This window comes from Lepidochelys kempii, chromosome 8, assembly GCF_965140285.1.
Source record: "Lepidochelys kempii isolate rLepKem1 chromosome 8, rLepKem1.hap1, whole genome shotgun sequence".
Lineage (NCBI taxonomy): Eukaryota > Metazoa > Chordata > Testudines > Cheloniidae > Lepidochelys > Lepidochelys kempii.
This window is the reverse complement of record NC_136387.1, coordinates 97993364-98016327: the sequence shown is the minus strand read 5'-3', so window position 1 is coordinate 98016327 and position 22964 is coordinate 97993364. Positions and strand designations below refer to the sequence as shown.

At 39.3% G+C, this 22964-nt stretch overlaps 1 protein-coding gene across 6 annotated transcripts in view; it reads right to left on the bottom strand.

The window, feature by feature from the left end:
* Positions 1-22964, bottom strand: part of EPS15 (epidermal growth factor receptor pathway substrate 15) — a 111302-nt gene that overhangs the window by 21379 nt on the left and 66959 nt on the right. For 5 of the 6 annotated variants that reach the window (XM_078854126.1, XM_073357728.2, XM_073357729.2 and 2 more), the window contains exons 13-19: positions 18626-18698; positions 8754-8915; positions 7849-8046; positions 5068-5265; positions 4274-4351; positions 3838-3928; positions 2974-3009 (exon numbers count right to left, since the gene is read on the bottom strand). In XM_078854126.1, the coding sequence (XP_078710252.1) occupies positions 2974-3009; positions 3838-3928; positions 4274-4351; positions 5068-5265; positions 7849-8046; positions 8754-8915; positions 18626-18698 (836 nt within the window). The remainder of the gene's footprint in view (positions 1-2973; positions 3010-3837; positions 3929-4273; positions 4352-5067; positions 5266-7848; positions 8047-8753; positions 8916-18625; positions 18699-22964) is intronic. The other variant, XM_078854125.1, reaches the window with a different exon arrangement.

The following is a 22964-nucleotide window of genomic DNA, read 5'->3' as shown; positions in this document are numbered from 1 at the left end:
GCCTTTCTAATTTTGTCCCTACATACTTTTGTTATTTGTTTATATTCATCCTTTGTAATTTGACCTAGTTTCCACTTTTTGTAGGACTCTTTTTTGATGTTTAGATCATTGAGGATCTCCTGGTTGAACCAGAGTGGTCTCTTTCTATACTTCCTATCTTTCCTACGCAGTGGGATAGTTACACAGCCCCACCACTCCAAAACCCCTCCAAGCTTACCAGGTGCACAGAGTGATAAGGAAGAGGGTGGAGCTGGGGGGTGTGTGGGTGGGTGTGTGTGGGGGGGAGGGCAGACACAAAGGAGCAGAGACGTGTGTATGGGCTTGATAGATGAAATGTTGGACAAGTAAGAGCAGCGGTAAGGGAGTCTGAGCAGCTGGGGAAAATATGGTGTGGTCAGAACAGGGATGCTGGAACACTCCAGGGAAGAGTGGAGTTCAAAGGAGGGAAGCAGTACTATGCAGAAGGGGGGATGCTGGAGGGATTTCAGATCTGCCCCCCCAAATCCCTGCATCCATCTCCAATGAATGAATGAATGAATGAATGAATCAATAAGAGGTACATCTCTGGTGTCCCATCACCATGGTATCTAACTGCCTCACACTCTTTAATGTGCTTATCCTCATAACACTGAGGTAGGGCAGTACTATTATTCCCTTTTTACAGATGGGGAAACTGAGGCACGGCGAGCCAGAGGCAGCAGAGGGAAACACCTGGGCTGGGGTACACAGGTTGCCAAGAATTATTTTTTTAAAACCAAGGGAATTCAAGGTTGCCCAGTTGTGCCTTGTGCCCTTCCAGAATGTGGAGAGTGTTTAATTTAAGTATCTGTAAACCATGAAATGAAGAGTTAAGGTAACAGAACCAGCCAAAGCAGTGACTCCTGCACTCGGAGTCAAGGGGTAAAATGGGGCCCAACTGGAGAGGTCTTTCCCCAAAGTACCCTCTAGACCCAGAACTCTGAAGAGGCACATCTCCACCTCCCCCTGTACACACTATGGGGAAACTTGGACCCAGGTGGTGCCTTTCCCGTCCCTCCCCCCACCATATGGTCTTGAGGAAAAACTGCAGGGACAAACCACAATCCATCTGCTAAGGGCAGCTGCAGAGGCAGCCAAAGCAGGGACCTTCAGACATTCAGAAAACTTGCTACAGTTTTTACTGGACTTTCTTTGCCATGTGCTGTTTGCTCCAACCCTCTCCCCTTCTCTCCCCTTCACAGTCTCTCCCGCTTAGATTCACTCCATACATGCCCCTCTTATCCTCTGCCCTCCCTCAGTTCCCTTCAGCGTCCTCTCTCCCTACACTTTTCTTTCCATTTATCTTATCCCTTCCTACTTATACCAACTTGAAAACATTAAATGGTGACACTAACATGACGCTTGCTCCCATCATCTTGGTCACTCTGCTTGTGTGTTCTACCCCACTCCCCGATCATTTCTCTGTCTTATCTGTTTACATCGTATGCTCTTTAGGGAAGGGACTGTCTGCTGTTCTGTGTTTGTGCAGTGCCAAGCACAATAGGGCCCAATTTTTGGTTGGCCCTTAGCCACTACCGTAATAAACATACAAACCGTAACAAAAACGAACAAATTTAAAACTTGGAAAACCAGAAATTACAAGTACGTGCAAATTTAACTCAGCCCTCTTTGAGCTATGCCCCAACACGCCAACACCACACATACAGTACTAACAATTTACCCTTACAGATGCTACAATGTATGTTGCTGAAAACTTCACAGGGTGGCAGAAAATGAGGGGTAATGCTTCATTGAATAAAGACTCGGTGTAAATGTTCAGTAGGATAAGCGACCAAGGGCAGCTCATTCCAATAGCCTGCACTGCTTTTAAATGCATTTCTCAGCTAAATTGAAACATTGCTTTATCGAACTTATCATTTGTCAACATTAGAAAAGTTGCATCAAGAGATAGTATTGTTGGAACATTTCAAGTTGAACAATTGCTCCCAAATTCCTTTGATTCTGCACTCCATAACAACTTCCTCTAGAAATCTTACCTGCTAATGAGAATCCTTATATTCTTGACTGTAATTACTCAAAATTCCAGCATGTAAAAGCAAACCTAGGATTTTCTCCCATTAAGAGAGGAAGGGAAAGTTGTTTGATGTGCTAACTCTTGGCAAACAGTCATATGGACAGGCAATTCTTACAAAAAACGTTAGATCTAGAATCACACTATTCCAGTTCATCAGAGGTTGGACAGGATCACACAGCATGCAGAAAGGCACTTCAAAAAAACTCTACAAGTTGAAACAAATGCATTAGCCAGCCTATTATACTGAAATAGTATCATATAAAGTTATATAAAAATGGTGACATTTAAAAATTCAGAATTTATGTGTCATCATAACGATCAAACTGGCTCTGTTTTCCACTTCTGCTAAAAATGCTATCATCATCTAGAGACTTTAGTCCACTGAGAATAATCACCTTTAAGTTAGGTCAGGGTCTGGCAATGCAATGACACTGTCTGCACAATCATTCTAATTTGATGTGCTAGAGAAAGGTGCGGATTGATAGCCCTCAAGATTAAAGTCCCAATTAGCTACAGGACAGGTACTAAACGGGCACTTACAGCACAGTGTCACTGACACCACTATCAATGCGCCTCAAACCCAACTCTGGCTATTTCTCATGGTGAAAGAGTAGTTTGGTGTACAATGCTATTCAGTCCTTGGCCTTTCTGCAGACTCACATCCAAGGGCCAATTACTGCCGGTATTAATGGGGCTAATTTGATGTGGACAACTGAGTTAAAACTACTGAGCCCAAACATATTTAACACAAAGCAAATGGTAGCTGTTTCAGGTCATTACTGCCTTGCTCAGATTCACAGGTGATTTAGATGTGAAAGTTTTTACATAATCTATTACCAATCCTTTGAGGCAGCTAGTCCTTCACACTAGATATTTACAAAGTATTAAATTTAAATTTAAGAGCTTTAGTATCTACTTACCAACTTTCCCAAAAGGGTCATCCTTGAAAGGATCACCTGTTTAAAAGTAATGAAAAAAGGAAAAAGCACTGAAATCTTTTAGCAAAAAGATGCTTTCAACTGAGGATCACTTCGTTGCAGATTCCTAGCAAGCTACAAAGGATTTTGCAACCCTTACTAGTCGGAGTATTTCCATCGACTTCAGTGGGACTACAATAGCTGGCATTAAAGTCAACATTTGCCAACAAATAACTGTTACCACTATTTCCTAGTAGTAGGAATATAGTCAAAGTGGTGATCTCCAAGATGACTCTGTGGTAACTGATAGTAAATGCTTAGATACCACAATATTTGCCTACATATTTGCTTAGAATACAAAATCACAGCAGTAACATCTATTGGAAAATCCTGAGTTTTTAATAATAGGACCAGTGCAGTCCGACTAATGTGCAAGTTACTACTCCCTTGAGTTAGATTTACAGGACTAGGCCCAAACTTTCCATAAAATAGAGCAGACTGAATCTGCCCTCCTCTTTAACACAGAAAGACAGCCTCTGCAGAACAGGTATCAGCATAAAACTTCTCTCTGGGAGGAGGCAGAAGAGGTGTTGATGAAGGAGCAGTTGCCATGGCTACTACAAAAGCAAACCTCTCCTCTCACATTCAGTTTTTGAGACACTAATGGCTACCCTCTTCTGGTGCTTGGACTAAAACCTTCACAATGCACCGGTAGATTTCGGAGACCCCATCACAACTGCAGTCAATGGAAAACCATTCTTCTACTATAAAACTCAATTCCAGTCCAAATACACACTAGTTTTTAAGACACATTAATACAACTAACCCTCTTCCAGGAAATTCATGCTAACAGAAAAATCTACTTACTGCCAACAAAAGGGTCAGACTGGAAGAAGTCTAAATTGGCTTCTGTAACTTGATCAGGCAGAGGATGAGATTCTGTAGCAAATGGATCTTCCTAGGGGGAAAAGTATGAAATGTTTTAGGCAGAAAATTAGATAAAATGTTTGCCTTTTGAAGTTTAGAGAAATAAGGATACTAAAAGTTAAAAGACCAACTACAATTCTACTTAATTCACTAATGAAAAGTCAGTCAACAGAAATCTTCAGTATACCAGATGAAATGAAAAAAAAGTTTTCCATACATTCATACCCAAAATTAAAAGCAACTATAGAAATCAAAGTTATGACAATAAGTGTTTTATGGTCATGGGGCGACTCAGTGATTGGAAGTGAACATAATCCATCTCAAACAATGTAAAGATTTCTTACTATATTCAGTTTTTACATCTGTACAAACCCACTTTTTTGTTAACAGTTGTAGTCAGGGTCTCTTTCTCTTCTCCAATAGCAGCATTTGTTGTTTCAGGGCTATTCCTTACCTATTACAACAAACAAGAACACTGACGTTCACATATGATAAGATTCTACCCTCTAGAATATGAAAGGGTTTCTGTTTCAGAGATGGAATATGCTTCAACAAAAGACTATGCCCACTATATAATTGTAAAACACACCTATTAAAAAGGAACAGATCTACTGAATATTGATTTTCCATATGCCAAATTGACACAAACATACCGTAGCCTATTCAAATACCTAAAAAGAGAACATATACCTTATGCACCAAGAGCATCTTTATATTTTGTAACATTATTAAATGCTTAGAGAACTCTGAAGATGCAGTGAAAGCCAAGAACCCAAGAAAAAAAGGAAATTCAGCAAGCAGAGCAGCTTTAGATTTCAGTACTATTTCTCATTCTGTACATACTACCTAAGTTGTAGAAGATTATTGTTCTTTTGCACACAGGGAATATCAATTCAGATCACTAAATTTATGAGAGACTTGTTTTGGTGACAACTGTGTATTGCACAAAATCAAATTACTACGAAGTCACTTGTCATCCAAATGAAAATTGCCTGCTCTCATGATACTAATCTTCCAACAAAATGAAATATGATCTTTGATAAAATGACATTGATTTGTTGTGCCTCTTTTTTTAAACAACAAGTTCAGCTTTAATACATCTTTAACTCACTCAGATTTCACTATTATACTGTATAATAACTAAGAAGGCAATCAAAACACTTTACTCACTGGAGACTCGTGGTTTATTTGTTCAGCTTCTGCTGAACTCTCCCCTTCAGCATTCTCATTAAGGTTAGCAGCTTCACTGCTGCTGTTGCTAAGGCTAGAATGATCTGCAGTTCCATTAACGAGTAGGTTGTGTGGATGAGTGTGCCAGTTAAATTGGTTATTTTCCAATTCTTTCAGCTCAAACAGTTTTGTTTCCATCTGCAAAGAGATAGCATAAATACATATATTAGTATAGCAGCAGGAGAACATAGTACATACTTTTTCTGCTTACACACGAGAGAGAGAATGCAGTATGTACCTGAAATTACTGATTTCTGAAAGTGAGGAATAACAGAGCCACACTCTTGGGTTTCAGCCTCAGGTGTGACGTTCAGAACATTATTAGCACAAAAAAAATTTAGAAGAGGAGAAGCAATGTGGCCTAAGAACAGAACTAGATGCTGAGAACTCAGATTAATTCCACTTCTGATGAGAACTTAGTCTGTAGAGTTGGATAAGTCACAATCTCTCTCACACTGTTTCCCCACTTGGGAAATGCCACTCTACCTCATAGGGGTATTGTGAGGAGCAATTAACATTCATAAAGTACTTTGAAGATATACAGCAGTGTCACAGATCCCATTGTCCATCAGCACAGCTAAGCTGCATTAGGCCCCAACTAGTAGTTTTTGTTTTTAACGAAGTTAAGACAAAATTGCAAAGCCAACAACGAGAAAAAAATGTATCAGAATTCCTGCTTTAAAGGAACAAAAATTACACGTTAGTCATCTTCTCCAAAGGTGAGTTAATAGACATTTTTGAGACCAAAAAGCTCATGGGATGTCACCATAAGGAGATCTATATTCACATCTACCTACTATCTATCTGTACCATTTGTTACACTTGTATGCATTATTTTAGCATCACAGCATCTCACAATCCGCATAACCACCCTCTAAGGTAGGGAAGTATTATTCTATTTTACAGATGGGAACTGAGGCAGACAGGCTAAGTCATTTGTCCGAGGTCAGAAAGGAATCCTGCAGAGGAGTAGGAAATTGAACCAGCATCTTTTGAGTCCCAGGCTAATACCCTAACCATTGGACAATCCTGCCACAGCCACCAATGTACTTTCTGTACATTATTTGTAAGTGTGGGAAGAGCAGGAAATCAGGAAGATCAAGAGAAAATATGAATTCAAGAATCTGTTAAAAAACAAAGAAGATTGCTACTTACGGCAAGAAAAATACAACTAACCACTCAAGAATAAATTTGAGGGACAGATACTGTCTTAAGCACCTCTTTGCTAATGGAAGAAAAGGAATGAGCAGCTGGAGACAAAGACATTCTCTCTCAACCTGGGTTCACATACCCTGTGATGCAACAATGCCAAATACATTTGTTTGCTACTCAGCTTCTAAACTGCATGCCTATGGCTGAAATCAAGGAGTGTGGATATACTGTACTTTATCTCTAAAGGAAATATAATTTTTTAATTAATTCATATGAAGTGAGGCTTAACACCAAAAATAAAAATGTAAGCATACAGTAACAACATACCGATGATGGCTGTAAAACTCCCAACATTAAATCGTCAGGTTAAAAAACTAAATTAAGATTTTTAGGTTCAAAGCTAACGAAACAGACTTACCTGTGGAATTCAAAATAAAAAAAGATCTGGTTTGTATATTAGCAGAAGTGACTGTGCCTTAACCAAGCAGGGAGAAGGACCCTGATCACAGTGCTCTCTAGCATGAAAAACAAAGCCGCATTAACAGTGGCCTCTAGAGGTGCACTTCACCGTTCCAATCAAATGAGAAGTATCCTGCTAAAAATTGGTAAGGCATTCAAGAGAAAGAAAAACAGCAAAAAACAAAGATGCATATTAGCTACACTGCTGTCCAGGAGTAGCCCAGGGGAACAGAGTCAACCACTAGCAAAAATAAAGTTGAGTGTGGGCGTGGGGGGAAGCAGAGAAAGAAAAGAGGTTTCAGACCTACAGTATAACCAGAGGGGCACTAATTCAACTCAGTGGTTACAAACAGGAGCTACAATGCTCTTTTAAACAGAACACTGAATAAATATGGTCTATATGGAGCACGTGTGTGCATGGTGGCTACTGCACCAGTTTTTTATCTCTGGATAACTAGTCTCAAACACAAATGAAAATACATTCAATGGTTCTCAATGTAATCCCATTTATGCAATCATAGAAATATATGACTAGAAGGGACCTCAAATTCAGTGCCCTGAACTCAAGACAGGACTAAGTATTATCTAGACCATCCCTGACAGGTTTTTGTTTAACCTGCTCTTAATCTCCAGTGACAATGCTCCAAATCACAATACGAACACAAACCTTTGAAGTTTCTACTCAAGATGAATCAATGAGCAGAAGAGCAAAGGCTGTCCTGGGTCAGGGCTGGAGTACAAAGCATAGATAGCAGCACTGACTTGAGCTCAGTATAGTACAGGCAGCTGCTAGTTCCTCACTTTGAAGAAATTTTCTTATAAAATTATTAAATTTTTTAAGTAAAATGTACATTGTAATATAAATGAGGCCCCTGTATCATCCAAAACAGAAGCTCATTGACCTTGGAGACTTTAATAATAGAAATACCATAACTCATATAGCATCACCTGATAATGAATATCAGACGCCAGTAATATTAACCAGTTAGTAGGAAACAAAATTTGTATAAGGAACCAAAAGAAAAATGAGCAAAGTAAAGAAAACCCCCCCCAAAAGGGGGGTCTTCTTATGATATAAAGATTTGTTGATAAATTTCCACAATGCCTTACTGAATTGATTTCCTGTTGTGTATCCTGCAGATGCTGCTGAAGAGGTCCCAGCTGTGCTTTCCCTGACTCTATGCATTGCTCTAGCTCAGCAGTTTCTTGCTGCAGGCGACTCAGCTCCTCTTGAGCTTTGGTCAGTTCCTCCTCATATGTTGAGATCTTGGATTCCTGACTCGTTACTTCAGCCTTCAGTGAGGCAATCTGCAGAATGAAGAAAAACTTCATTCATTAAAACCAAATCCAATAAAAAACCAAATCCAATGAAAATATGATCTGTTTATCAAAAGCTACTTTCAAATACCAAAAAATAATCAGGAAAAATCCCAGCTGCAATTATTGTATGTTTCCCACTGGAGATTTAAGGCCATATCTACGCTAAGATTAAAGCAGTGGTAGCCACAAGTGGGTTAAAATATCATCATGGCTAACAGGATTTTAGCATGGTTTCCTTGACAAACATGGACAGATTTTTATATTGATAACACTGTTAGGATGCTATATGTAGAGGGGATAGTTTAAATTCTTGCTATAGATTATCTAGAGTTGATAGCCTATAGTACAGTTTACAGAAAAAGCATCTGTCTACATTGCTCAGTGAAACAGTGTCAGAATGCTGCTAGCTACAACTACAACAACAAGGATTTTCAGCATGTTTTCAACCCTAGCATGGGCAGGACCTATATGTAACAGGGAATCACTGAACTGAATGATGTTTTCCCCACTTATTGTTCTTCACACAGACCTAAGTATCTCACTGTTTTCTCCTACCCAAACTATGCTCCTCTCCCAACCATAGTCCCTCATTAAAAGGGCTATTTTGTTCCAGTGGCGGGCTGGAGCAGATTCCCATCAATAACTGTCTCAACTGAAAAGAGGGACTACTATGGATATAAACTACCAGAACTTACCAAATGGATCTCTTCAGCACATTTCTGCCTGATATCATTAAGTTGCTCCTCTAACTTGGCTTTTTGCTCATCGAGGCTATTAAGGATTTCCTGTGCTTCCTGTTTCTGAGCTTGCAGCTTCTGCAGATTACTGCTCTCCCTCTTCACTTCACATTGAAGATCCTGCAGAGAAACATTTTTGTCAGTTTCTTTTCCTTGGCCACTGAAAAGTAGTAACTGTATTCCTCTCACTGCAGAGCAATAGCTAGAGCCACAAAGGGATAGAGTCAAAATGCTATTATCTTTTGAGGGCTAACTTTTTAAAAACATGAAAAAGTCAAGGCAGAGATTCCAAAATTATAGCCACAACTGAAATATAGTAAAACATTTATTTTAAAAAATTATGAGATGATTCTAGAATTATTATTTTCTATCTTCAAGGCACTTTCACAAAATAAATGAATCCTCAACATTTTAGTAAGGTAACGTCCATCTGCGGCAACACAGATTAACTGGTTTATCCAAAAAACAGTTGGATCAGAATTTAAAACCTAGAACCTTCCTCTGCTCAGACCACTAGATTACATCCCTCTGATGTTTAATTATATTCTAATATACTAATTTATTTAGTTTCTTGGTAATAATGGAAATCGTACTAGATCAACACCAAGTAATAATTTCAGTTTACAGAAAGAGTTAGCATATTTAATATTAGGTTTCAGAGTAGCAGCCATGTTAATCTGTATTTGCAAAAAGAAAAGGAGTACTTGTGGCACCTTAGAGACTAACCAATTTATTTGAGCATAAGCTTTTGTAAGCTACAGTGAGCCCTGACCCTCTCCCGCACCCCAACCCTCTGTCCCAGCCCTGAGCCCCTCCCACCACCCGAACTCCTCATCCCCAGCTCCGTTGCGTCACAGGCATCAACAATTTTGTTCAACTGGGTCATCAGAAAAGAACTTTGAAAACCACTGGCCTACACAACAGACTCCTAAGGGGGATGAGATAAACAGTACAAGATAAAGGGAAGGGCTAGGGCTGTCTGAAATCAACCTGTTTAAAGTAATATTACGAAGGCTAGAAAATCAGGGGTAAACAAAGGGAGAAAGGAACTGCGGACATTTAGGATGTAATGGGGAGAGGCTTGAAAATAATGTCATTTTTAGTGATGGTGGGAAGTTACTCAGAATTGCTGTAAACTGACTTACAAATTTTGTCTTGTCAAAATTAGCTTATGATTAATAGAGCTAAAATACAAAATCCTGTTGGCTATGCAAGGAAAAGTGTTTTTATATCAGAGATCAATCCCACATCCAGGCTTTTAGAAATGAAGTTTACCTCTGAGTTACTATGTGTGAGAAGACCCATGCACCTACACAGAGCCCAGCCTGCTGTATATGAAATTCTGAGAACTGCCTTGTACATAGATCTTACCCTTTTCTACTACTGCATTTACAGTTAACAATTACTTTCATTCCATAAACACTAGACTACTAAATATGCTGTATTTTTAAGGGTATTGCTCTGCCGTACAGTATCTAGTATCCAATATGCTATTGGAGCATTTTCTCTTTTACAAGCAGCTCATATAGTACTTTCTAAAGTAAAAAAAGTCAGGCACTTCCCCAAGAAATTTACAAATTTTACTTCTGCCTTCAATCTATTCCTCACCTTTTTGTATGTTACATTTATGGATTTTTCTAATTTCTTATTTTATTATTTATCTAATAGGTATGTCTGTGGTGCCCATCACTGTAATTTCTGTGCACCTCACAAAAAGAAGAAAGTTACCCTCACTGCCCGTAAGTGGCAGAAGAGTGCCATCTCAATGTAACAGGTGAGGAAATCAGGGCAGAAAGGGTGAGTGACTTACCCAGCATTACAAGAATGGCAGAACCAAAACTAGAACCCAGATCTCAAGATTCCCATTTCAGTGGCTGAAGAAGGCTATCCACAATTTAAGTCCCTCGATAAAAATATTAGTTCTGATCCATAATTATTTATACTGCAGTAACACATAGAGACCTCAATCAAGGATCAGGACCTTATTGTGCTATGTGCAGTACAAACATGCAGTTTAAAAAAAAAGGCAGCCTTAGCCCAGAATTCATTATTTAAGTTTACATATTAAAATGAGCACTTTTTGTGTAACAGTAATCTCAGTTCACTGCCCAGTTAACTCATCAGATGGCAGTGTACTGTAGGTACGTGAGGAGAGGAGAGCAGAGCAGAGCCTACAAGTAGGAGTTGAAGGAAGATCTGGTGATCACTCTAAATTTTGATGGGAAAGCTTTTTTTGCTTGCAAAGAGCTGTCATGGAAAAAAATGGAAAGGTGCTTCAACAAGCAGACGATCTAGGCTTGCATTTTTGAAAGAGCAAAGGTAAAGGTTGGTGGCTCAATAAAATGATAGATCTGATAAGAGTGGCTAAATGGTGAAATACCATAAAAGCAAAGGTGTTTGATGCAGAGGAGAAGGGAGTAGAGTGATACAAATATGGGGGCGATGTGGTCAGGGTTAGGTGGCAGGAAGATGATTGAACAATTCTCCATCATTAAGAAAAAGCTCAGTATAGTTGAGATTGCGCCTTCATCTGCTCAATTAACTGTCTGAACTCTAACTCTATGCTCATCTGCCTAATTTACTGTAAATGGTACACTCATTTTAACAGCAAACTGGATTAGTGAATCTTTCTGTTTTCATTCACGTGTCAGGTAATTCAAACCAGTTTGCCAACATCTCCCTCTTGCTAATTAGCTGAACTCCTTTGACTGAAGGGCCAGTTTCCTTTCAGTAACTGACTCCAAAAGCCCAGACATAAAATTTTCTTCCTGAGCTGCAGATGAGTAGCTTCATGGGGGTTTTTTAGATTTAGATTTATAGCCATTCCTAACCTCCATAAGACTCATTCTTACTAGCAAGAATTTAAGAAGGGCTCTAGAGGTGATTGTAACCTGGCAATTACAGATCGGTAAGTCTAACGTCAGTACCGGGCAAATTAGTTGAAACAATAGTAAAGAATAAAATTGTCAGACACATAGAAGAACATGAATTGTTGTGCAAAAGTCTACATGGTTTCTGTAAAGGAGATCATGTCTTATTAATCTATTAGAGTTCTTTGAGGGGGTCAACACACATGTGGACAAGGGGGATTACTTTGACAAGGTCCCTCACCAAAGGCTCTTACATAAATTAAGTTGTCATGGGATAAGAGGGAAGATCCTTTCGTGGATTGAGAGCTGGTTAAAAGACAGGGAACAAAGGGTAGGAATAAATGGTGAATTTTCAGAATGGAGAGAGGTAACTGGTGGTATTCCCCAAGGGTCAGTTCTAGGACCAATCCTATTCAACTTATTCATAAATGATCTGGAGAAAGGGGTAAACAGCAAGATGGCAAAGTTTTCAGATGATACTAAACTGCTCAAGTTACTTAAGACCAAAGCAGACTGTGAAGAACTTCAAAAAGATCTCACCAAACTAAGTGACTGGGCAACAAAACAACAAATGAAATTTAATGTGGATAAATGTAAAGTGATGCACATTGGAAAAAATAATCCCAACTATACATACAATATGATGGGGGCTAATTTAGCTACAACCAATCAGGAGAAAGATCTTGGAGTCATCGTGGATAGTTCTCTGAAGACATCCACGCAGTGTGCAGTGACAGTCAAAAAAGCAAACAGGATGTTAGGAATCCTTAAAAAAGGGATAGATAATAAGATGGAGAATATTTTATTGCCCTTATATAAATCCATGGTACTCCCACATCTTGAATACTGTGTACAGATTTTGTCCCCTCATCTCAAAAAAGATATACTGGCATTAGAAAAGGTTCAGAAAAGGGCAACTACAAGGATTAGGGGTTTGGAACGAGTCCCATAAGAGGAGAGATTAAAGAGGCTAGGACTTTTCAGCTTGGAAAAGAGGAGACTAAGGGGGGGATACGATAGAGGTATGTAAAATTATGAGTGGTGTGGAGAAAGTGAAAAAGGAAAAGTTATTTACTTGTTCCCATACTATAAGAACTAGGGGCCACCAAATGGGTAGCAGGGTTAAAACAAATAAAAGGAAGTTCTTCTTCACTCAGCGCACAGTCAACCTGTGGAACTCCTTGCCTGAGGAGGTTGTGAAGGCTAGGACTATAACAGGGTTTAAAAGAGAACTGGATAAATTCATGGAGGTTAAGTCCATTCATGCCTATCAGCCAGGATGGGTAAGGAATGGTGACCCTCGCCTCTGTCAGAGGGTGGAGATGGATGGCAGGAGAGAGATCACTTGATCATTACCTGTTAGGTTCACTCCCTCTGGGGCACCTGGCAATGGCCACTGTTGGTAGACAGGATACTGGGTTGGATGGACCTTTGGTCTGACCCAGTATGGCCATTCTTATGTTCCTCTGTTCTTAAGAACCACATGGAGAGCTGCGAGCTGATTCTTCCTTGCCCCCAGACTCAGAGTGCTGCTGCAAGCTTTAGTCTACTTCCTGGACCCAGGCTGAGAGGCCAGTCAGGTTAGAAGTTGCTCCTCCGCAAAACCCTGCCTCATATCCTTGGCCCCCACTGTGCTTCTCAGAGACTCACCAAAATGCTAGAAACCGGCCAATCCTGCAGTTGTAAAACCTCAGTTCTGGGTGTATGGAGTGAGGTTTGGCAGGAGTGTCTGGGTATGGGAGGTCTGGATGCACTGGGGTTGGGCGGATCGGGGAGCAGCTCCCCATACTGTGACCCCTTCCCCCCATAGCTAAGGAGCAATGGGGGCAGGAAGCAGGGGAGGATGCTGAGCTTCCTGCAGGTGGGGGAAGTTTCTGGGGATGGGTCTGCCACAGCCACTCCTTGCAGGGGAGGAGGAAGTCCCATCCTCTCCTGCCTCCAGCCCAGCTGGGACTAGCAGCTGATCCCGGCTCAGGGGAGGAGCCACTGGCTGAGGTGTCCCCAGCCCTGCGGTGATTTACCTCTCCGCCAGCTGCTCTGGGTGCCTGAAACAGTGTACCCGCGCAGCTAGGGAGTGGTGCAGGACTGCTCTCGCAGCTTTCCTTTGCTTCCCTGTCAAAGTCATTTTTCTGCAGGGAAGCAAAGAAATCTGCAGAGGATATGAATTCTGCACATGTGGTGCAGAATTCCCCCAAGAGTAACCTCTGAAACAATGCCTTTGCTTAGATGCAACAAAAATTAGCACATAGCTGCACAGAATGTAAACTCACAGTGCTTGCTCTGAACAGTTACTGATCAAGAACTAAAAATATGTATGGCTCAAAAATATGTATGGCTCTAAATAAATGAAATGTAAGCATTAACGTTTCTAATGTGACAAAGAAAAATGTTTATTTAAAACTAGAGCAGAATTCCCATCCCAGTCCTTTCAAAAAGGGACACCACCAATTCACATATTACTACATGCTTTAATAATTTTAATAGCGACAGTTCTATGTAATCACTTACACATCAGCTACAAATATACTTAAAAATTAACTTTTCCGTATCTCCATCTATTTTGCAGGAACAAACAGTCTGACTTACATGTAGAGAGTTCAAAGTCACACATGTATGATGCATAGTCAAAGCAATGCAATTTTCATACAAAGATGTAATTGTGCATTTTGACAATATTTGAAATAACTTTTATTTTTGTAACTCTTAGCTCAGAGACTGAGCTAGTTTGTTACATCAGATGGTTCAGTGACAAGTTCTCCTAGCAATTGATACCTATTGTCTTGTGATCTCAGAATCAAGATGGAAAATCTCTTGGACATTATTTATCAGAAACACTAGACATGCTCTGTGGAGCCTGTCCCTCAAGCGTGCATGAACCCTAGCATCAGGAACTTGTCTCCTCAGTGCAAAAATCAGCACTTTCCAAACCTCCCAAACCAACAAGACACATGTCTTTACTGAGTGATCTATTAGCTCCAGAAAGTGAATCAGCACAGTACCAGTCTTCATGTGCTGGAATGCATTAAGGGCCTAAGGAGGAAACAGAAAAGTAGAGCAGCCAGACAGAGAAGCCATAAAAGAGGGGAAAGAACAAACGAAGGGAGATGAGACGTACACAAATGAATAGAGTTCAGCAGTACCATTTCAGTAATAGATAAGGATTCTTTTTGATTTCTTCAAATTCCATTTGAAGTGTGGTTCAGTCTCACACTGATTACTGGAGCTTTCCATTGTTGTTTGTTTCCTCCCTACTTAACATCCTCCTCTGCCCCAAATGTCTGCACTGGCTTCCTGTCTACTTCAAATTCAAACTCCTTATCCTCTCCTACAACACCAGACTCATTTACTCACTAATGCCTATCACTCCTTCTGCTGATTCCAATCTTCTCTCCTCATGTCTTCTCCTGTGATAGGCTTTATGCCTTCAATCATGTTGCCCTCATGCTAGGAACACACTTTCCTACCCTCATCCACAGAACTTCCTCTCTTAACAATCCATCACTTCCCTTTCTCATCAGTAATTCCCACAGGCTCCCTGTCCTGAACTGTGATCGTATTTAAACCGTAACAGCTTCAGGACGGGGCATTTGTCTTAACTCTTTGTAAAGAGCCATGTAGATTTATAGCACTATGTACACTTCTAATACAGGTGATTAAAAAAACAGAATTACCACCATATACTTCTCCTCTAGTGTTAAAAGGGGAAGCCAAGACAGAAGGTCATCAGAAGTTACACCTTTCCTTACATTTAAAAAACTAAGGCAGTACTAAAAAAGCAATGTTTCAGAGTTCTGGAAATTGAAATCCAGAGAACTATTCAAGGCATGGGCAATGAAATGAAATCTTGTACAAACATTCTATAGATTTCACTGCATTATTCTACAGGAAATGGCCTTTCTTTGAATGATAAAAGGCATGGTACACTCAGGACTGGCCTTTGGGATACACAGGAAGGATATACCCATTTTGGAAGCTCATTGTCATGGGCCTCTTTTTCCTTAAATATATAAGACTAGCCATTTTTGTTGCTGAAAACCTTAAAAACAAACTGATTGCTCCATCTGGAAGCCTGACTCAGTTTTTTTTCCTAACAGTCAGTCTTCCATCACAACAACCCAGGGCTGGCACTAAGGGGTGTGTGAAGACCACAAGTCAGGGATCTCTCCATTTTGAAAGGAAACCCTGGAGGCTGGGTAGCTGCCCAGAATGTTGGTGATAGTATTAGGGCCAAAACGTAAGTTGCTTCTCAGCCAGCTAAACTGGCTCCTCTGTTGAGAAGCCAATGTGGAATCTGGCCATGGAAAAGGTGGTCAGTGTGGTGAAGAGAAGTGTAGTCTAGCACAGCGGTTCTCAAACTTGACTGCACCACGACCTCCTTCTGACATCAAAAATTACTACACTACTCTAGGCGGGAGAGGGCCTAAGCCCCGTCATCATGTGTGGGATGGGGTGGTGGGGCTTGGGCCATCCCAGATTCAAGTGCTCAGGCTTCGGCTTCAGCCCCAGACAGCAGAGCTCAGGCTTCGGCTTCAGCCCCAGTGAGTCTAACCTGGCCCTGGCCATCCCATTAAAATAGGGTCGCAACCCACTTTGGGATCCCGACCCACAGTTTGAGAACCACTGGTCTAGCAGACTAAATTTGAAACTTGTTCTACTCCCATCTCTGACACAGACTCTTTGGTCTGACAAATCATATAGCCTTTTAGCACTGCAAATGTTTCCCTTGAACTATCCTGACAAACATCCCATATTTGTTTGTTTGGGAGAAGTGGACAGTTATTCTGCCCATATATATTAATACTTCTGACTATGCTGGATTCTACGGATAATTAATCTGTCAAATTCAGTGCAAATCAGAAAAAGAAAGGCATAACAAGAAACAATGGCTGGAAGTTAAAGAGATACAAATTCAAATTAGAAATATGGCACATTTATTTATTTTATTTAAACAATGAGGATAATTAACCACTGGAACAAACTACCAAGAGAAGCAGTGGCATCCCTTGAGCTCTTCAAATAAAGACTGCAATCCTTTCTGGAAAACATGCTTTAAATCAAACATGTTTCTAGGCTCAATGCAGGAGTAACTGGATTAAAAATTCTATGGCCTGTATTATACAAGCGGTCAGACTAGATGATCTAATGGACCCTTCTGGCCTTTCAGTCTAGTTCTTCATATTTTTAAATTGCTGCACTTCAGCAAAACAGTGTTTTTATTGATACTTGATCTAAAATTCATTCCCATTATTGTTGTTTAGCATCTTTTTATATAAAAAATGGATTCTTACTGCAGAACAATATTTCCCAAGACTTCTCCACACCTCATTCAGCCAAAGCAGAAATTGGGGATGTTTGTGAGATAATTTGTCACCACAGAAACAATTTTGGTGGCACAAATATTGGAGAGTGATATTATGAAATGAGTCAGAGAGAAGACAGATTAGAAAGTAAAAAAGCTCTGGTACACAGTCAAATATCTTGGTAAACAGCAATACAGGAGCCAAAACACAAAACAGGCATGACAATTTAGTGACAATCTGAATTTGTTACCTTTGTTGTATGGAGCTCTAGAAACACTGGCACACAAACTTTATCAAAACCCAAACACCAGCTCAACAGCACTAAAATTCATATCACAATCACAACGGCTGCCTCTGATCAGAGGAGGAACAACGAATAAGCCACCATGCAGGCCCACTTGATCTTTACATTGACAGAATCTCAAAGCAGTTGCTTGCGTACGACTGCTTTAGACAATGTCAGTTATTACATTTGTCTTGCATTACCTCTTGACCTCAAATACTAGATGCACATAATACACTTAAGTAGTGTGATATTCTGTTTTCTTAACTGGAATTAAGAGATCAAACAGTTTTATTTAGCACTATTTGCCTCCTTTTCAAACAACGCCAGGAATTCAATCTTGAGCAAACACACACACAAATAAACCATGAGATTCCAACACACACCATACAAAATTATTCCTGATGTGTGTCAGACATGAATATTCATGAGAGTTTTACTAGATTATTAAAATTTGATTCCATTCACGTGAGTAGGCAGATTTAATTAACGTATTTGGTATAGCAAACTTCTATTTGACATCTTGTTGCATATTCATTTGGCTGTCAGTGTTACTGAAGAGACAGGATATGAATTATCTCCTGAAAGGTCATGCAATTAATTACCACCCAGTCACAAGGAATATAACATAAAATAGGTAAGCAAAAATTCATAAGACAGTTGTTAGGAAGACACGCCACATTTTACTTCAGTTCAGAAAACGTAAGAAAAATTTCCACTATTTATTCTCTATCAAATGTCAACTAAGCTTTTACTGTCCATTGGTAATCCAAAAAGTATTTAGATTATCAGGAGTCATGCTGCAGATTTTTAAATGCAGCAACTGAAGCTGCTTTTCACTTAACTTATCACTTAATTGAAAAATAGCTTTGCAGTATTTAATACAGGTCTTGGCTGACTATAAGCACCTTAAATCCTGGCATTTAAACTGCCTAGATTAGGTCTTTATTCATAGGAAACAGCAACAACATTTGAATTTGCTGATCCTATGGAAAGATTGTCATAGTCCCTTTAAAGTAAAACTATTTAAAAGGATATTTAGACTTTAAAAAATTCACCATGGAGCAACAAAATCTCCCCAACTAGGGATTTACTGTGACTGTCATGAAGTGGTACTATATGGTACAAATCCATTTAATTTGACCAGTTTATTAGTCTTAATTTGCATGGCATTGAAATATCTTCACTGGTTTGTGAAATGCATATATTCTCACGCTCTCACTTTTTTTTTTTTAAAGGTAATTATTTTTTAGCCAACACCAAGTAAACGGTACATGATTTGGCTTAAAGACTCAATTATTATATTTCTGTAAGAATGAATGAACACATGCACCAAAAAACAGAAGTGAAATATGAGAAATTCTACAGCTCATTTACCTGGACCTCATTTGTCCTCCGTTTGATAGTATCCTCTTTCTCCTTCAGTTCCTGTTCCACATTATTCTTTTCCCTAGAAGACCAACAAAATATGCAAGAATACTTAAGAACATCAGTTACAGCAGGTACACTTATCCAGCCCCCTAATCCTGTCTCTCTTTTTAAATACATAGTGAAACATTAAATAAAGAAAAAAATTTAGGGTGTCTCTGTTCCTTAAATTATTTACAAAGCAGATGATTATATATATCTGCCCAGCATAAAAAAGCCTTCTCATTGAAAAATGGTTAGGTGAAAAGAATAGCTCAAAAAAGGAAGGGTGGGGGGGAATCAATGAAATACTGTCTTCAGTGATCTCACTGTTGCCATGGAGCAATTGTCTAATGAAGACTGCTGGGAAAAGTGGGAGGGATTGCATCAGCTTCCATACATTTAACCCTTGGAAACACAGGTAAAACAACTAGGAAACAATTCACAGCACCAGGGAACCAAGTCATCAGCTAGTAAGTTTAGCTGTACTCAAATAGTTTTTGGTACCATTTACTGAGAAGTTTAGAGACAAAGCAAAAATGCTAGTTTGACTTTAACCAGATGAACCCAGAGACCCCATACAGATATGTGCTGTGTCACATCAAATCTGCTTCTATAGAAATATATTCAAGATTGAGTAACAGTGATTACTGATAGCTGGACAATGATCACTGATAAATTCATAGCTATCATTGATAACAACAGTAATAGAAAAAACCCAAGTCAGACAAAATATTTCCTTTTTAAACATATAAGCAAGTGTTTATTTCTGAGCGAGAAATGCAACTCTCCTTTTGTTTGTGGCTGTACAGTGACATCCCAGGCTTAACAAAGCAGTTTTTGTTAAAGTTGTGTACAAATTAAGTTATTTCCTCAATAGATCAATTTATTTTTACTCTATGGATTTTTTCTTTTTACATTTGTTAATTCTAGAACACATATACAAACAGAAGAAAAACAGAAGCTTACCTTTCACTCCACCTCCCTACACTTATTTTTTTAATCACAGAGAACACTGGAGTAGGCTTGAGCAATTATTTATTGGGGCTGTCAAGCGATAAAAAAATTAAGCACAATTAAATCGCATGATTAAAAAATTAAGCGCAAATAATCACACTGTTAAACAATAATAGAATGCTTTTTATTTAAATATTTTTGGATGTTTCCTACATTTTCAAATATATTGATTTCAATTACAACACAGAACACAAAGTGTACACAGCTCACTTAATATTTATATTTTATTACAAATATTTGCACTGTAAAAAACAAAAGAAATAATATTTTTCAATTCCCCCATTGCAGGTCCTGCAGTGCAATCTCTTTACCATGAAAGTGGAACTTACAAATGTAGAATGTATAAAAAACACCTGCATTCAAAAATAAAAAAGAATGTAAAACTTTAGAGTCTACAACTCCACTCAGTCCTCCTCCTTGTTCAGTTGATCATGCAGACAAAAAAAGTCTGTTTACATTTGCAGAAAATAATGCTGCTCCCTTCCTGTTTACAATGTCACCTGGAAGTGAGAACAGGCATTTGCATGGCACTGTTGTGGCCGGCATTGCAAGATATTTACGTGCCACATTCACAAAAGATTTATATGCTCCTTCATGCTTCAACCACCATTCCAGAGGACATGCATCCATGCTGATGATGGGTTCTGTGCGATAACGATCCAAAGCAGTGCAGAACGATGCATGCTCAATCTCATCATCTGAGTCAGATGCAATCAGCAGAAAGTTGATTTTCTTTTTTGGTGGTTTGGGTTCTGTAGTTTTCACATTAGAGTGTTGCTCTTCTAAGACTTCTGAAAGCATGCTCCACACCCTCTCCCTCTCAGATTTTGGAAGGCACTTCAGATTCTTATACCTTGGGTCGAGTGCTGTAGTTATCTTTAGAAATTTCACATTGGTACCTTCTTTGCATTTTGTCAAATTAGCAGTGAAAGTTTTCTTAAAACGAACAAGTGCTCGGTGTTCAATCTGAGACTGCTATAAAATGAAATAAATGGCAGAATGCGGGTAAAACACAGAGCAGGAGACATACAATTCTCCCCTAAGGAGTTCAGTCACAAATTTAATTAACAGACTCTTTTTTTTAACGAGCATCATCAGCATGGAAGCACGTCATCTGGAACACTGGCTGAAGCATGAAGAGACATATGAATCTTTAGTGCATCTGGCATGTAAATATCTTGCAACGCTGACTACAGTAGTGCCATGTGAACACCTGCTCTCACTTTCTGCTTCCAGAGTAACAGCCATGTTAGTCTGTATTCGCAAAAAGAAAAGGAGTACTTGTGGCACCTTAGAGACTAACCAATTTATTTGAGCATGAGCTTTCGTGAGTACTCCTTTTCTTTTCACTTTCTGGTGACATTGTAAACAAGAAGAGGGCAGCATTATCTCCCCTAAATGTAAACAAACTTGTTTTTCTTAGCAATTGGCTGAACAAGAAGTAGGACTGAGTGGACTTGTAGGCGCGAAAGTTTTACATTTTGTTTCTGAGTGCAGTTATGTAAAAAAAAATCTACATTTGTAAGTTGCACTTTCATGATGAAGAGATCACACTACAATACTTGTATGAGGTGAATTGAAAAATACTATTTATTTTATCATTTTTACAGTGCAATATTTGTAAAACTAAATGTACAGTGTTCACTTTATACTTCGGATTCTGTGTTGAAATTGAAATAGATATATCTGAAAACTTAGAAAAACATCCAAAAATATTTAACAAATTTCAATTGGTATTCTATTGTTTAATAGTGCAATTAAAACTGCAATTAATTGTGATTCATTTTTTAAATTGTGATTACTTATATTGTGGCAGCATCTAGAGCAGTGATACAAAGACTGTGGCTCTCAAGCTGAAAGTGGCGCCTGCAGCTCTTTGCAGCACATGATATGAAAACACTGATTTAATTATTAACCAGTCTAAATTATTAGACAATCAGGATGTTTTTACTATGTTATTAACCAATTGTAGTTGATAAAATAATAATACTTGGTCAGTCATTTTGCTGAGAGAATTTGTATATTTCCCCATCAACTGTTTAAATATGAATATATAGTATTACAGTAAATCAAACAATGAATTCACACTACTGTGGCTCTCTGGGGTAATGCTGATGGCTAATTTGACCCCTGAACCACCAAGGTCTCAGTATCACTGATCTAGAGACTTCACTCAGGATCAGGACCTGATTCTACCAGCTGAAGCACAACACACAAGACAGTCCCTGCCCCAGAGGAGCTAACATTCTGAACAGTCAAAGAACAGCATGTGGGAAAGGACTACAAAATACGAGTGAAGTGTCCAGGATGATCTGGCATGCATTTTATTATTTTATTTTTTTACTAATGTGTTTAAAAATTAATTTTAGTAAACAGGCAAGGACGAGATGGTGAGTAAGTATGAGGTGAAGGTGGAGAGAGGAAAACAGCAGGAAAGGAGAGAAGGATTGTGAGGATCATGTATGACAGAAAGAGTAAGGATGGCAGTGAGAAAGAGAGCCAGGAAGAGGGGCAGGAAAAAGTTGGGGCAAACCATTAGGTCAGACTATAGAAAATAATATCCAGACATCTCATCTTGTGGCTTCCAGAGGCTGAGAGAGAGTATATGTGGTCTGTTTGTGCAACTCTGCCAGAGACTGGAGAAAGTAGTCAAAAAACAGGAGCCAAAACAGGGCATGACTATACTCCTGATGGCTAGTGGGGAAAGTCTCTGTTACACCTGGAGAATGGCTCCACCCCCTGGAGGCCCTGCTCTGCTTCTCCCACACATGTGGATGGGGAGAAAAGGGGAGGCTTCTCAGGCAGCTCCCCCTGCCCATGTTAAGAAGCGGTGATGGCTGGGTCTGTCACTACCCCAGTGCTCCTTCCAGATATTTTAGATAAACTCATCTACCCACGAGGTAAAGGAATGCCTTAATTAACAGCAACAGGTTGTTTCCAATCCCTCACTGGTGGTGGTCCCATTACCCCCCCCACACACACACACTTTTTTAATTCCACAACTACACTCCCTTTCCTGAATCCTCCCCTCTCCACTAACTTAGTCTGGATACTACCAACAAAATAAGCACTTACGGTCTATTACACAAGTTCTCCAATCTTGGGGTTATGTACAAAGACTGCCTGGTAATTCTGCCCACCCTCTTTACTTCTACAATCTTTTCTTAAAATCTTGATAGAAACCCTTTATCATTACAACAACTGTTCCACACACACACACACCTCTCCAAAGAATTCCATCTGCTTTTCTTCTGTGGTATTTATAATAAAACTTGTCAGCTTAGAAGTTCAC